This window comes from Magnolia sinica, chromosome 4 (assembly GCF_029962835.1).
Source record: "Magnolia sinica isolate HGM2019 chromosome 4, MsV1, whole genome shotgun sequence".
Lineage (NCBI taxonomy): Eukaryota > Viridiplantae > Streptophyta > Magnoliopsida > Magnoliales > Magnoliaceae > Magnolia > Magnolia sinica.
Genome location: NC_080576.1, coordinates 101,834,286 through 101,852,263, shown reverse-complemented (window position 1 = coordinate 101,852,263; position 17,978 = coordinate 101,834,286). Strand labels below are relative to the sequence as shown.

Sequence of the window (17,978 nt, the reverse complement as noted above, 5' to 3'; positions counted from 1 at the left end):
CAATATCTGTTCTTGTAAATGTACAAATATTGAAGAGCACCCACCATAATTGAATATTCTGTGGGGTCCACAAAAGGTTCCCTATCGATGATGGCATTAGAAGAAATTGAAAAAGTAAAAGACTGTGATGGCGGCTACTGTTGTTAGACTCCCTCGATGTGGGAGCTGGTGTGGACACTGGAATGTAGTGCAGTGACAACAATGGTTGTCGGATGTTGGTATTGCTGTCGCTGGATTTTGGTAGTGGGGCTGCTGTTGCCGGTGCTGAGGGTGCTGGCGACAAGGGTCACTGGATTAGGCAAAGGGTTCGAGTGGGTTAGGCAAAGGGACAGATGCGGATTTCCTGCTAATCGCTTCAACTTCCTGGGGGAGAAGCTAAGTGGGGCCCACCGTAAATTTTTTTGAGAAATCCAACCCGTCCATCCATTTTTACAGATCATTTGTTCAAATCTATGTTTCTACATTAAGTCCGGACCTTCCTCAAGGCAACTTGGAAGATGCGCGGGCCACATTCAACGGATTTACGGGTACGTTTTCTGGAAAATCTAATATCATGCTAAGGATTGAATTCTTTACATTTTTCTATGTCATTGTCTAGCCGGACTATTGAGTCTAGAATCGAATTGGGTGGTGACCCTGGATATGTGATTGTCTGTATGTAACTGTCAGCAAACAAGGACGTGAATCATGTAACAGTGAGGAGACTATTACATGCCTGTATATGGTAGAATTCAGATCTTGTAAAAAAAAAATTGCTATATATCTACGTGAAATTTATTTTATTTGATTGTAATTCAATAATAAGGATATTGATATCTTATACGTAGAATCGTAGAACTTGTTTAGATGTACACTCAAGGTGTGTTTGTCAGCCACCATTCATTACAAATGTGATTGCTCTACTGAGTAACGGGACGGAAAGTAATTGAACAGCGTATCACATACAATTACTACATAAGTGTATTTTGTCTATTTTTCTATATGTGAATCGAACATGCATTTTCACGTTATTACAAACAATTTTGAATATATACTTGTGTTCAAACGTTGGCCTTCAAAAAATATAGTTGTGATGTGGACCGTCCATAATGTGGCGCACTTTTTTGACTGCCCACAAATCACTTGGTTGAATGACCCCAGCCATTTGATTATTAAAATAGGAAGTGGAATATTAAAATAGAGTAAACAAGGGATTTAGGATTTCTATTAAAAACACATTCGTACCTACAAGTGTAGGTGATCAATTGGCGATGAAAAATAAAGAGAATGAAGAGATTGAGAGGTCTATTGTTGTTCAAGCGATGACAGTTTGTGGAGCAGTTGTTGGGGAATACTGTCGCGTATATATGTTCAAACAACCGGCACGTCGCGGGGATGATGAGTGAGCGAGGTTCATCAACTCTATCATTCGGTCCAATGACAGGGATTGTATAGCTCAACTTAGAATGAATCGAGAAGCATTATTTGAACTATGTACTAAATTATGCGAGAAAACACATTTGCGTGATACTCGTAATGTCAGTCTTGAAGAATAACTGGTTATTTTCCTACATACTGTGGGGCATAACGTTCAGAATCGGGTAATAGGACACATATTCATTCGATCAGGTGAAACCGTTAGTCGCCACTTTCATCGTATACTAGATGCATTTGTATCAATATATCCTGAGTTCGTTAAACAGGCCATACCAGAAATGCCCTCTAAGATCCAAACAAATTGAAATTGGGTTGCTTACTTTCAGGTATCATTTTTATTGACGGCGGATTTATATATATCAATTTTCACTTACCTCTATTTACAAGTCCGTCCCTAAATGAAATTTGACGAAATGCATTTAGGATTGTGTCGGTGCAATTGACGGGACACACATTCATACTCATGTACAAGCAGCAGACCATGCGAGCGTTCGCAATTGGAAAGAGGTCCTGTCTCAAAATGTACTGGCGACATCTTTATTTGATATGAATTTGTTGTATGTTTTAGCCGGTTGGGAGGGTTCAACATCAGATGCGAGGGTGCTACATAACGCTTTTGTAACATCCTGAATTTTCACTGTTTTGGATTTCCAAAATTTCGTTAATTTTTTTTTTTTATTTAATTAACTTATAATGTTACTTATAACCATTAACACTCAATGTTAGTGTATACAGGGGTGATACCAGTAAAGAACCGCACCAGTCCGATTAATCAGCCATAGGAAGCCAATGAATTCGCCCGATCACTTGATCATCAGGTGTAGTGTAACGTCCCGCCCAACCAGAACAGTTTCCTGAGGCGTCCACGTAGGATTTGCCACAAGACTGTTCGTTTAAGCTACTCGTAGTGAGGTATCACAAATAAATTAGACCAAGATTTGCTCAATTAATTTGGCCAGACGGGTCCTGATAGAACCTAGTACGGGCCTCTAAGCCAAATGGCCGTTTACACTTAGCGATAACCCGTATGGGCTACACCGTGACACAGGAAGGTCAGAAAATTTTAAAAATAAAGGGAACCATAAATCTCACTGGGCTTGTGGACCATCGCGGACCACGGACCTAGTGGACACCCAGAAGTGAGATCTGGCACTGACTAAATGCACCCCACTTATGCCAGGACCGGAATCTGGCGCTCGCAAATGAAGCTGAGATATAAAGCTATTTAGCCGTCGGATCTTTTCTACATTTTCAGGGGAGGTCTAATGAATTTTTCTACACCCATCCACAAACTCTGGGACCTGATCGTGGAACGATGACCGTTGATCACAAATCGGGCCCGTGCGACCAAACTCCATATCCGATCGACCCCAAATTTTGCATGGCCCTTCAACGGGCCATGGAGCACCTATCCTATAAGTTTCATGGCCATAGGGCCACCAGAAATGCCTCAATTTTCTAAACAAGATCTAGACCGCTCATTGGTGGGCCACTAGTTCCAAAACTATAGAATAATGTCCGTCTCATTGGGCTTGACGTCCATCGCGGGAATCAGACCTGGGTAGTGTCCAGAACTGCTCAACTTGAGCCAAAGGACGAGTGCATGAGAAGCGCAAATACCCTAAAGAAAGGAACTGGAACTTAAGTGAATTGAGTCATCCACTCTTATGCAAAGTTGAGGATTTCGGACCGTCGGTTTGTGACCAAACTTCACACGTGGAGTAAGGATATTTCCCTGCTCATATCCGTATAGCCGCGGCCCCGATCGACTATCGGTGACCGTTGAACAGACTTCTAATCATATCTGTTGATCGGCGCATCCAAATGGCAGGCCGATCATGTCCATACGTAGATCATCATTAGGGCTAACTATCCTATGGTGTAAATCAATGTGTACATCTCATAGTGGGCCCTAGAACTTAGAAAGACCCTCCCATAGGTCTAGTATAGTAAAAACCCAATACTTAGGGCCATTTCCACCAAATCTGGCGTTATAAAAGGGCCTCATTTGGGCTCTCTCTCCCCATACGATTTTGCCCTAGAGAAGGAAAGAGAGAAGAGAGAAAAAGGAGAAGAGAAAGAGGAGAAAGGAGGAGAAAGAGAGAGGAAGAAGAGAGTGAAGAGGGTGTTGTTGATGGTGGGGCCCAAGGAAGCTCAACCTTACAATTCCCTATCTCTTCTTCAAGGAAAAGCTCTCCACCACAACCACACCATTCATTCCATGATCGTCTAGGTAAGATCATTTATCTTTTTTTCTTGAAACCCTTGAGTGAAGAAAAGATTTACATGGGGTTCTAACATACAAACGTATGCTTTAGGGATTCCGGCCAATCGACCCAAAATCCACACTCCTAGGTCATTTCCAAGTCTCCAACGAATTCGAAGGTGCAGACTATTGCTCTTAGGTGGCCTAGCACCAATTCTAATATGAGATTAATGATTTTGGTTGCTTAGATGTCATATTTGGAGAATTTAGAAAAACTTTAGGAGTTGTAGGTTTATTGAAATAATATGGAATTGTTGCTTGACTCTTATGATGATTGATTTTGCCTCTCACATGACTTGATGTATGGTTGACAATATGCCCATGGTCGCTTGATTCTTTTCCTCACATGTGGTGTTGCTATATGTGTATAATTCATAACCTTGTGCACATGATTTCTTGGGATGGAGGAAGTGTTTAACTTCCTTACACACTCACACACTCACACACTCACACGCACCTTAGTTATTAACAATGTATAATTGCTTGCGAGGATGTCCGTATTATATGGATGGAATGCATAAGTATACGATACTATTATGCTTGATGATTTTTGGATAGTTGGCATGCTATGAATCCCCTCACCCTCCTTGGGTTGGTCAGGAATTTGAGAAGTGACGGTAGTCCCATCGGTTGGACTATGCTATGGCTAGACCCATGCGTTTGGGTGAGTGTGTTCGGGTGGCTGTAGTTCGACTACATGGGTCCTTTGTGCCCGATGTCACTCGCCTTATGCTCGCCTGACTCGGGTGGTCTAACCTACTATCTGACCAACCTTGTTTGTTAACCCTGTTTGCTCACACATGTATGGAACCTGGAAACCCTACAACCGTTGTTGCTCATCAATAACCCACTTGAAATTTGGTCCACAGCCTCGTGAGCCAGGCATGGTGGAATGGGACACTATGTCCGAGCTGTCGGCCTACGCTGGGGTGACGAGCCTCCTCTTAGTGACTGCGAGTGATCCCTCTTCTCAGCACTCCTCATGTGCTTGAAGTCGGGGATGAGGAACCCGACGGGATCACGGACCGTGGGGTCTCGGCCTCACGCACTGGGGGGTCTTGGCCTCGCAACCCGTTTAGGGCATTGATACGTGGGGTGTACCAGATTCTCAAATCTGCTGGATGAATTGACCTAATTAATCACACGGCTAACACGATCACATGCATCGCATTAGTTAGGGTGGCGACTCGGCAGTCGAGGTCGCACTGAGGGAGTGTAGGCATTGGCGATCGTTAGATGGTGTCGCACGAGGGAGCGTTGTGGTGAGGGCATGCATCATGTCATGCTACATACATGCACATTAATAAGATTACTTAGATGTATGTGATTGCATGCTTTTCATTAAGATCATATTATAATTGATGCCTGTGATAACTTAAGACTAATAGCACCCACTGAGTTGATCACTCACTCCCACTCTGGGACGGTGTTTTAAAACACCAACCAGACCCATTCATAGATGCAGGTGACTCGGGACTGGAGGAGCCTAGCGAGTCGAGCCTGGACGAGGATGACGAGCTACCTTACTTCCAGATGATGGTCGGTTCTCCGCCAGCTTAAGAGGCGGGATTGGATCGCTGAGCAAGGGCTCAGTTTTATTCCTTTTTGGAGCTACTATTCTTTTGTGATTTTGTTGGGTAGCATCTTGTGCGACCCATGTATTCTTTTGGACATGTATATATATATATATATATTTGTATTCAGTCTCTCTCATTTCAGTGGACTTGTGTGGATGTACTTCATGTTCCAGGAGATTCCAGGCTGCGCATTTAGATTGGACCGCATATTAATGAAAATTGGCTATAAGTGACCTCGGGAACTCGGGAGTCGAGTATATGCATGACCCCCGATTTTCAGGGTATTACAGCTTTGACCTGAATTGATGATATGTTGTTTGTCCCAAATGGTACTCGTTATTAGTTTCAACAGTTATCCATCTGATTAATAATAATGAATGCTTCGAATATTCGCTTAATACAACATTCATTCAAATGTATAAGGAAATATTGTATTGTTGACATTGGATATACTCATTCACTTGATTTTATAGCTCCATACCGGGGCGTTCGATGCCACTTGCAAGAATATGGAACTGGGAGAGCCCCTGCAAACATGAATGAGCTATTTAACTATCGACATACACAACTACGCAATGCTATTGAGCGTTGTTTTGGCATTTTGAAAGGCAGATTTTCTATTTTGAAGACAGTGTGCAGTATGAATTCCAAACACAAGTGAAAATCGTGATAGCCTGCTATGTCTTATATAATTTCATACGATCGGGAAGTGAGTCTCTTCAAGATCTATATGATGTTGGTATACCTATTGTTGATGTGGAGAGTAACGCTACACTGCATGGGGTCTTTATAAATGATGAGAGGCAATGATTGCTACAAGTTACTCAGCGAGAGAAGGAAGCATGGCTTAAAGTGCGCGATGATATTGCCACTCGAATGTTGGCTGATGTGCAATAGAATAGTAGGAGTAGATCACAAAATTTGCTATAATTCGTGTTGGCAAGTTCTATAACCAAAAAATTATATGTTTTATTTGACGTAATGCTAAGTACTCGTTAATGATAGAATAAATTTTAAAGGTTTATGAATATAATTCTAAACAAGTAGATCTAATTTCATTCTTCAAATATCGTCATATATATTCTAACTTAGTGGGTTGACAATAGTTAAGCTTCATCCATACTTGTCTGTTGTATGCCTAGGTGAAATGTCAGACTTCTGGTTAGATGAAATATCGACATCGATACAGTCACTAGCTAAAACACCAGTGCTCCTAACTTGATGTTCTCCATGGGAAAAGATGGTGAAATTGCATTAGGACGTAAAGCTGACAACTGTTTCAAGAGAGAGGCGTACCAAGTAGTTGCTGAAGAGGTGACGAAGCATACTGAAATTGTTGTGAACTAGTAGAACGTGCAAAACTGGACGAGGTATTACAAGAGAAAATATAATTTTGTAAGGGATATGCTCGCCGCCAGCGGCTTTGGCTGGTATAATGAGCAAATGGTGGTTACGACACCTGATGAGGTTTGTGAACAATAACTTAGGGTAAGATCTTTCAAATTTGCTGATTACAATACAATTTTATGGATTTGCATGTGTTAATGACCCTTATACCGATATTATTCTTTACGTGCTTAGAAGTGATCATTTGCTGTAGTCTCACCCCCGTGCTGAAAGACTCTGAGGCAAAAGAATTGAGAGAATGGATGACTTGACAGTTATCGTCGGATTCGATCAAGCTACAGGACATTATGTGCAAGGAAGTACGAGTATGGTTGCATCCTCCTCTCGGATTCAACGAGATCTTAATGAGGCTTGGACCGATCTCGAAGATGATGTTGACGATACTATTGACGTCTCGGAAGATAATTTAGCGGACTCAACAGGGAACAATCAATTTTCATTGGACACTCCTTCGATGTCAAATCGAATGTTCTGTGACACTCCAAATTGTACATCAAATACTGATAGTAACCATGCTAGGAGTGCATTAAAGAAACATATGCGGCCTCCTCGTCCATGTGATGTACTCGACACTTTTCTTAACGGTGTTGCAGAGGCAATGCGAAATTTTGGCCTAGGCAAAGAGGTAAATCGTACTAGCAAAGTACTTGATATCCTCGAAGAGGTGCAAGGGTTGAACAACTCAGAACTTGTCAAAGTTGGTCAGCTATTGACTAGGGACGAGAAGCTGGCATCGTTCTTTATCAGTCTTTGACCTGAGCGTCGCGTCGAGTGGTTGAAGCAAACACTTTGTGATAAGTTTAGGGATGTAGGTGTTGGGTCCGTTTGACAAACATTGTTCCTTGTTTCTTTTAATATGTTTCTTTGTGGACATGTAATAACTTTTTTACATAGATACTGATTTTTTTTTTTTAATTGGTATATTCAGTATACAGTATATACCAAAGTGAAAGATATGGCAATGATGACTTTTGGTTATGTAATATCTTAAATAGATGTAATCAAATGCTTTTAGTATGCATATTATGACAGATAGGACCACACACTTCGATTGGAGAAAGGGTACATAATCATAACTTTTTCAATACATTTGATCACAAAAACTATTTTTTTTGTTGATTGGATATGCCTCATAATTTTTAAATGTATTTCTATGTAAATACGTTAGTATACATTCTGATAATGGACATGTCATGCGGATAGCTAAAGAAAAGTACTGCGTTGTACTGCTGGGGCGTCGGCCGGGCATATATCTGTCATGAGATAATGTTAGATTGGAAGTCGAGGGATACAGCGAAAGCAGACATCGAGCTTTCAAGAATTGGAAGGAAGTTGTTGCATGTTGGGACAGTCACTTCGGTATTACTAGTACACAGTCGGGACTTGGACGGGGATCTCATGTGAGATATGTTGCCACATATTCTGATGAGGTTGACATTCATCATTCATCAACTTCGTCTATCCAATAGACGACCTGGGCCATGGTTTCTAAGGCCACGTTGACTGATGATCCCGCCCCATCTTTTGGAGAGAGATTCTGTGCACTTCTGATATCCATCTTGGTTCTTTTCTTTGCGTTATTTATTATTTTTAAATTCTAGGTATTAATAGTTGTGTACTTGATTGAATAATACTTATTTTGAACTATTTCTTTATGGTGGTTGATTTGATCACCTGGGTATCATTTGGTGTGAGGGTGCTACATAGCTAGGCCTGCTTCACCTTGACTGTGATTTTATCACCAAGCACAGTCATTTGGTGTGGTCCATTGGATATGTGGACTTGCTACACGGTCCAGTTATTTTGTTGCACCCGAATCATTTGCTGTGGTCCACTGGATATTTGGACCACACTTGTCATTAGGATAACGCCATTTACATCATCAATCAATCATATTGGACGGTATGGAAACCGTTAGTCGAATTTGGTGGGCCACTTGAATTCTGGACTTGCGACATGCGCATGACCCTTTTAATGCCCCATAATGACAATGGTGTGGTCCACTGGATATCTGGACCACTCACTTTTTTTTTTTTTTGTAAGATGCTAAGTCCTCAATCCATCAGTTCTATTGGATGACTTAGATATTGCGGTCCGCAATTGGTCCAGTCCGTTAGAGACCCTTTTTGCATGAAAGTATCGTGTCCAGCGTACCACAAGTAAGATGGATTTTGATTTGGAAACAATCCCGGAATTTTGATCCAAATATTCAAACGGGTAGAAATGTTTTCTCTGAATAGATTACTTCAATCCCATGCTACATCCAAACACCTTCACAATCGTAATCCTAAGATTTTCCAACTTGCCCAAATAGCCCATTAGAACTTGTTTGGGATATAACAATACCACGAAACTTCAACCCATCCACTGACATCATCATCATTACCTTAAAAACGATCCCATCCCTCCTAATTCCGTTCAGTTCGGCTGGCCAAACACGCCCTTAAAAAGTATACCACCAACTAATCAAATCCTACCACAACTCTGTGAGACCCACCAATATGTATATGTCTTATCCATGCCGTCCATCTGTTTTGCACAATACAAAAATTAAAGCATATCCAAAGCTTAAATGGAACATATCATAAGAAATAGTGGGAATTGAACCCCAACGATTGAAAACTTCTCAAGGTCACAAAATTTGGATCAAGCTCGTATTTGTATTTTCCCTTCATCCATATCTGTGCGATCTTACTAACAGGTTATATAATAAATAAACTGCATTATGGCCGTAAGAAAGTTTCAACACTTTACGTCATTATCCTCACCATTTCTTATACTGCATTCCACTTAAGCTTTGAATATGGTTCAATTTTAAGCTCATGCCGTGACATGATATCGAAAAGCTTATAGACAACATGGATAAGACACATGCATCACATGTGAGCCTACAGAGGTTACTCAGTCCCCGACCCCACCCAGCTAAGTGGTGTTGGGTGCCATGGGGTCCAACCATGATGTATGTGTCTTATATCTGCCATTTCATAAACAGGTACTGAGAAATCGTACACGTGAATACATTAACTCAAAAAAAAAAAAAATGAATATATTGTCCATCACACTGTTTCCAATTTACAATTCTAATTAGATTAGTTGAATAACAATTACTTCCAATTCGTGGACGCTTGTTAGTAGAAATAGGACGGTTGGATTTTTTAATTTTGGACTGTCCAATTAATATTCCGATTTGTGGACACTTGTTAGTAGAAATAGCACCGTTGGATTTTATTTTTTTTCATTTTGACTGTCCAATTAATATCCACATTCGATAGTAATCAAAGAAGCTTAACTTTTGGTTTAATATGCAAATACATAGGTTTCGTAATCTGGACTGTTTAATTTGATTTCTTGTGTGACAGGTGTACAATCTCCAAGTGTCTGTGTATTATTTATGACACTCTAGCAGAGTATCAATTTTTCTTTTTTAAATCTTGGCGCAGAGGGGGAGCGGATTATTACTTACCCCTGCTGTAGGGCACCATGATGATATTTTGTATATCTACTCCGTCCATCAGTTTCTCAAGAATATTTTAGAATGTGTTTATAAAAACTAAGAATATATAAATATCAGGTGGAACACACCACAGTAAATAGTAGTGATTGAGTGTCTCACCATTAAACATTCCAAAAGACCCATCTTAAGGTTTTTTGATGTTTATTTGCCACCCATCTAGTTTATAGTGTTACGAAGACCTGGATTAATGTAAAATAAAAATATCAGTTTGATGCAAAAATTTTGTGGCCCACAAAAATGGTTTAATGGTCATTCATCATGACCATCAATTTTTCTAATGTTATGGTCCACTTGAGATTTGGATATTTTTAAATTTTTGAATATTATCCTAAAATGGTATTAAAAAAAGGATGGACGGATTGGATAACACCCACTAATGTGTTACCCGGATAACGTTGCAGTCTTCTCCCAGTCACATCCACGTGTTGGTCGAATGACAAAAGTCACCCCGCGCTCCCCTCGGGAAGCGGATTGCATTGGCTGGTATACACACAGTGTATAACTGCTGTATTCACGTCAGCAAGTTCTGTAAAGGTATATGTTATATCCAAACCGATCATTCATTTCGCGAGCTCGTTTTAAGACTTGAGACAAAATTAAGACGGATATTACTGTCAAATGGACCACACTTCAAAAACCAGTAGGAGATTGAACTTCTACCATTGAAACCCTTCAAGTTTTGAATGAATATGAAATTTGTTTTTCCTCTTCATTCGGATACTTGTGACCTTATAACAGATGGGATGTAAAATAAACATTATGGTGGGCCCTACAAATTTTTTAACGGTGAAAATCATTATCTCCGCTGCTGCTTATGGTGTGGTCCATATGATCTTTGGATATGATTTATTTTTTGGATAATGCTCCAAAATAATCTCTAAAAATAGATGAACGGTGCGGATATAATAAATATTTGATCTCCTTTGAACCGTTCGTACAACTCGGAGCTCGAGGAGCGTAGTGCTCGTCTTCGCACGACACGTACTCAAAGCAGCTATACAGCTGGTGTGAGGTACACCAGCAAATCCGCTTCCCTACCCTCGCTCTCCCCACGAGGCCACGCTCTTTCTCTATCATTGGCGTGCGTGTACAACAAGTTATTATCCACCCCTTAGTATGTACAATTCTTCCATGTGAATCAATGATCCAGACTGTTGAACTGGTGGGTCCCGGAAAGTATAAGAGCATATCAGAAAAATCCATCGATTTGGATTTTTTAGCCATTTAATTTGGTCTTCTTTTCCGTGAAATTTAGACCGTTTATTCTTAGGATTGTTCAATGGCATGGACTTTTGGGGCTTCCCTTACCTGGGGCAGTGGAGTGTGGCCCACCAGGATTAAAATATGGATCGATGATCCATGGGCCCCACTTGTTGAAACTCAAGGCTTAAGTGTACCGTGCAGACCCTAGCTGGGAATTGACAGTGGCTCTGATGAACGGGAGCGGATTAGCTGTTACCCGGGAAACATCTTGGTGGGTGTTACCCTTACCGTGTGGATCCCATCTTGATAATTTTTTTTAAAATCCATTCCGTCCATCCGTTTTCTCAGATCATTTTAGATCGTTCTTATAAAAATTACGAAGATCCAAATCTTAAGTAGATCATAAAAATGGAAATAGTGGTTAATAACCATTAAAAGATTTTTATGGGCTAAAAAAGTTTTGGATAGATATAATATTTATATTTTACCTTATAGATATTATTTACATTATCAACGGGTCAGATGGAAAAGAAACATTTTTTTTTTTTTTTTGTTAGCTTGTTAGTACACTCATTGTCAGTTCACACTTCACAGGGAGTCGATACCAAGACCTCGGTGTTGAAACGAGGTATCTTTCACTCACCACTGTTTCCTATGTTAGGGTAAACCTGAGATTTAGATAAACTTCATTTTTTGGACAGCATCCTAAAATGGGCTGGGAAAACGGATGGACGGAGTGGATATACAGAAAAACATTGAGGTGGGCCCCACGATAAGGGTAACACCCACTAAGGTGTTACCCGGGTAAGACGTAATCCCCTCCCCTGATGAACCACCGTGATTTTATCCATACCGTCCATCCACCTTTATACGGTATCAGCCCATAAATGAGGCGCGAGAAGCATATCCAAATCTCAGGTGGGCCATAGTACACGAAACAGTGGTAATCGACCCTTGAAAACTTACCCAAGGTCACCAAAGTTTTGAATCAAACCGTTGTTTGTGTGTCTCGTCACCGATGTCTTTGTGACCTAATCAAAAAAGGTTGGACGACAAATAAATATTCCGGCGGCCCAATGAAGTTTTTAACGGTGGGGATTCAATCAAAACGTTTCCTGTGGTATGGTCCACCTAAGATTTGAATGTGCTTCATTTTTTGGATCATGCCCTTCAACGAGCATCCTAAACGGATGAAAGGTATGGATGTAAGGCAGATACCTGATGCTTAGCAAGAACTGTCGTCGGACAGAGGACATTAACGATATTCACGCGTTTTCATTTTGTATGGGTGGGGCCAATGTGAATGGCTTCTGTATGGCCTAATGTGATGTATCTGATTATCTACTCCGTCCAACCATTTTTCTCATATCATTTTAAGTAATTAAGCTAAAAAATGAGTCAGATCCAACGCTCAAATTGAGCACACCATAGATAATTTTTGCATTCAATGAAACTTGCATTTAATGCAACCAAATTTACTATTTGGTGTTTTTAGTGTTTGGATCTACTTCATTTTTGAGATCATATATATTAAAATGATCTGGGAAAATGGATGGACGGCGTTGATAAACAGATACATTAGGGTAGGCCCACATGAGCCTCCGTCGGACGGATTATTGTCGGGTGGACGCAATCTTACGTTTTTGGGTGACGCGGATTGCATACTACTCCTATCTGGTCTGACTTGGTCCCGATAGGGAATTTGTGGCCCACCATTATGTATGCGTTTTATCCACGCTGTCTATATCCATCTTAACCGTTCATTCATAACACTATAGAAATAGTGGTGATAAGACCCGTTGAATTCTTTTTATGTGCCACCCGCTGTCTATATCCATTCTAACCGTTCATTCATAACACTATAGAAATAGTGGTGATAAGACCCGTTGAAATCTTTTTACAGGCCACTGTGATATTTATTTACCATCTGACCCGTTGTAAAGTCATAAAGACAGAAATAGTGATGATAAGACCCGTTGGAATCTTTTATTAAAAGCGACTGTAATGTTTATTTACGAAATTCAAACCAACGGCCTGTATTCAAGGTACACGTGTCTCACCTGATAGTGGACCTTCTAGATTTTATTTGGGGCAGGGAATATTAGTGGTGGCCCCGACTTGATGAATGGCTCAGATCCAGCACATGTGAGCCACATTGACAGCTGTGGAACGATTCAGCTCCTCAGTCATTCCTCGCGCGATTCTCCTGAGCATTTCCTTTCCCTCTCCATTTTCTTCTTTAACATACTCCGGTAGAATGTGACACTTGATACGCGGTCACTGAGAAATTGTTCACGTGGCATATATTAACTCAAATTAAACGGACTAGATTTTTGGAACTCACTATCATTAAGGTATAATCCCAAAGTCGAAATGGTTGGACAATCATATCCTCTGATTCGTGGACACTAACGGTTGAAAATATTTCATTCTTAACCGTCCAATTAATGTCCATTCATCCGTCCCACAGATAATCTACATCTAGGAGACATAATTTGAATTACTTGTGTGCAGCTTATAAGTAATTTGTAAGTGCCTGCGTATCAACCATCACGCACTGCCAGAGTATCAAAGTTTTCTCTCTTTCTTCCTACCATAGTGGTATGCTCATGTGGTCATCTATACATATCAACAACATCACAAGATCTAATGTCAACCGTCCAAAGACTCCTCCACCTCCACTCTCTCCCCCCCTTTTCATCTTCTCCTCCCACTCCAACTCCAACTAGAACAAAGAGAGAGAGAGAAAAAAAATGGAAGAGGTATGGAAAGACCTCTCTCTAACAATCCTCCAAGAATGGCCCACCACACAAGATGGCCCAAAGAACGCAACCATCAAAGCCGACAATCTCCATGACTTCCTATCAGCGCCCTTCAAAGGGCCATCCACAAATCCCATCGACGGCGACGATATCTCGGGCTTCTTGGGATCAGGAACTGCATCTGGGCCCACCTCCAATTCAATGGGTCTCCACCCACACGAGAATTCCGTCCGTTCGATCAGATCGCCTTCGCATCGACGCCGTGCTGATCCCAACCATACTTCCACTGCCCCTTCCATCCTTTCTGGGTCCATGGTGGGGCCCACTTCAAAGAAGCGGATATCCCTATTCGCTGGTGATTCGGTCGATCGACGCCACAAGCGCTTGATCAAGAACCGGGAATCTGCGGCCAGATCTAGGGCCAGGAGGCAGGCATGGTTTTTCTTTTCTTTTTGACGAGTTATTTGATACTCTGGTAGCGTGTGACGCTTGATACGCAGGTACTCAGAAATTGTGAACCTGGAACATATTAACTTATTAAACCGACTAAATGGTAGCAGCCAGCGTCGCTAAGCAATAGTCACAAAGCATATTGGTTGAACAGCTAGAACCGTTGATTCATGGACACTTGTTCCTTGAAATAGATCTTTGGATTTTTTTATTATATATTTTTAATTTTAACCGTCCAATAAATATCCACCTATCTGATATTCAGGTAATATAATAAGTGTAATTTTTAGTCATAATACATCTTTAAGTGCCTGCGTGTCATCGTTCACACAAACAGAGTATAAATCTCTCTCTCTCTCTCTCTCTCTGTTCGATCAAGAGAATTCGTAGCGCACGTGCCAAATTGCCATCGTTGCACACGTGCTTGCGGTTGATGCCGATCATCAGATGGTTGTGCTAGCTGAACATTTCTTGTACCAGAAATAAAGGTGGTCCACTCATTCGGTGGGTCGGCGATGTTTGGGGTGACTGTGATGTGGATGAATGACATCCAATCCGTTCATCATGTGAGCTCCCTCGCTTTGTCCTTGGGACTCAAAGATCAGGCCGATCAAAAGCTTATATGGCCCATTACATGCAAGATCATGCTTACAACCTCTAAAAAATAATGTGGCGTGGCCCACTTGAGTGTTGGAATGGTTGAATTTATGGATTGTCTGTTTATCCTGGTGGGCGGCATCTTCTGATTGGATTGAGTGGACTGTACAAAACTCAGTGGGCCCCACATGCGATCGGGAAGGTATTTAATGGCCGGCGTCCCCATCCCAACTGTTACCCATGGTGTGGTCCAGTTGTTATTTGGATCGGCCTAATTTTTGGGTGGCTAGAAGAACGTAAGGAGATGCACATGATGTGTGGATTGGATTTCATTCTCATATCATGGATGGCCCATCTTTGTAGGTTAAGCTTAACCTTGAAGGCTTTGTAGTGGAACATATAGATGAGGGGACAAGCCCTATTCTGGGAAGAAGGCATGCTCACCATGGCACAGCCAAATGAACGGGCTGGATCCTGCGCACGTGTGTCACGAATAACTCTACTACTCAATCAACGGTTCAATTTTCTCACAGGCTTATACAAATGAGTTAGAGATGGAATTGTCCCATTTGATGGAAGAAAATTCTAAGCTGAGAAAACAGCAACAACAGGTATAAAAATCCCATTTCTTATTTCTTGTGTTGGAGCAACCAGTGGAGGCTATGGTTCGATGATCCAAACCGTCCATCTGATAGAACCCTACTTAGATGAGGAGCTCCCATGAAATCTCTTAGATTGAACGGCCCATACCTGCCGATTGTTTGGAAACACGTGGGTGGTTAATAGAAGGAAAAAAAAGACAGCTACGGACTAACAAGCAAATCCAAAAACAAAAAAAAAAAAAGACAGCTACGGTCTACATTCAATTCAAGAAGGGCCAAATATCTCTGGGAGATTTCAAAGGCACCCCTTATCTAGGCTGGGACCCATCTTATCGACTGTTTGGATCATCAAAGGGCCCCACATGTGAATGCATGTGGACCCCACCATGATGTATGTGTTCATCCATGCCGTGCATCTATTTTTCTAGATCACTTTAGGATATGACACCAAAAATGAGGTATATCCAAATCTCAACTGGACCACATTACAGGAAACAGTGTTGAATGAACGTCGACCATTAAAAACTTTTTGGGGGCCATAAAATTTTTGGATCAAGCTGATATTTGCTTTTTTCTCCTCATCTAGGTCTGTATGACCTAATCAACAGATTGGATGTCAAATAAACAGTACAATGGGCCTTAGGAGGATTTTAAAGGTGGATATCCAATCACTGTTGTTTTCGTGTGGTGTGGTTCACCCGAGATTTATATCCCTCTCATTTTTGGGATCAAGCCATAAAATGATCTTTAAAAACGTATGAACGGCATGGATGAAACATATACATCACGGTGGGGCCCACAGAGCACCGACCACCAGCCACGGGCTAGTGGCAGGGGGGTAGCCGAGTAGCCAATCCGTTTCCCTTTTTTCCTCCGTTATTTGACCAAAGTTGGATTGTGTTTGTATATGGACAGTTGTCTTCAGCAGCATCCGTTCAAGTGCTTACCAAACACCCTCTATACCGAACCTCAACGGCTCCATTTTGAGAAGGATTTTGGCAGCCCCCGTGTGGGGCCCACTGTTTCTGGTGGATCCACACCATTGATCTGAAAGAAGCTACGATGTATGTGGCTAGGATAGATGACTCTAATCATTGTACCTGTGCCCTACAAATTGGTAAGCGGAATAGCCTAACAAATATCTGAAACATCAGTCTTGGATCTGACGGATAGAATCATTTGGATCTCCGGGATATATGTTTTCAACGGTCTGGATCATCGAACCATGAACCCCACTTCTATGAATGGATACACCAGGAAACTGTTTGCGGTCTCATGCATCAGGAGCGTTCATCAAAAAGTAATTTTAGTCGCTTTGTCACGTGATCTTCTAGACCGTTCATCAATAAGTTCGCATCATGGATGGACCACATGGCGAAAACTCTCACTTACAACGTAAGTAAGACATAACAGCACTGAATACAACTCACCTTCCTGTGGAGGGAGAGGATATCATATCAGTGAGGTTTTAGCTAGGTGGGCCATATACAGTGGGCCTTTATAGATGAAGGGTCCTGATTATCCGAGGCAAAAGAAGCCAACGAAAAGGGCCAGCCTTGTAAGCAAAGCTCTGTAAATATCTATCTTGAGGGTGTAATTAAAGGAGTAAGAAGAGTGCAGAATGTTAGATTATGCGTGGACCATTAGATCTCTTGTATATGAATACATGATATATATGTGGATGTGATATTCCTTGTGCAATTAATATTATTATAATGTTACCTATTATAATTTCAAGGCTTGGATTGCATTTGTCTTTGTTGTAGACATTGCGCACGTGTGATGCATGATACCTCCATTTATATCATATGTATCTCTGCCGTAATCTAATCTAAGAGATAATCAGGATGAGATGTAATTTATGAGATCATCGGGATGAGATTTCAATAATCATAAAAGCTTGTACTGCAGAGCTAAATCGATCATGGGTTGGGGTGTACATCGAGTTGAACTGAGTCGAGTTGGACTCAGCTTGACTCGGCTTGGCCACTAGCTGACCTCAGCTCGAACTTGGCTCGGCTCGGTCCTCGAGCCTGACTGGCCAGCCCAGCTCGGTTCGGTCATTAGCTCAGCCAGCTCGGGCTGCGTTTGAGCCAAGATTGAGCTAAGTTCGCCATCGAGACATTTCCACAAACACCTGGACTGCACCTTCAAAATCCCTCTGTATGTGAAACAGTAGAAATG

The 17,978-nt window shown here is 41.4% G+C and overlaps 1 protein-coding gene across 1 annotated transcript; it reads left to right on the top strand.

Moving 5' to 3' along the window:
* Positions 1-14,070: 14,070 nt before the first annotated feature.
* On the top strand, positions 14,071-17,531 carry LOC131243545 (protein FD-like). The gene is made up of 3 exons (XM_058242977.1): positions 14,071-14,577; positions 15,726-15,803; positions 16,710-17,531. The coding sequence occupies exons 1-3, from the start codon at positions 14,137-14,139 to the stop codon at positions 16,779-16,781; spliced, it is 591 nt and encodes a 196-aa protein (XP_058098960.1). The 5' UTR covers positions 14,071-14,136; the 3' UTR covers positions 16,782-17,531.
* The last annotated feature ends 447 nt before the right edge of the window (positions 17,532-17,978 follow it).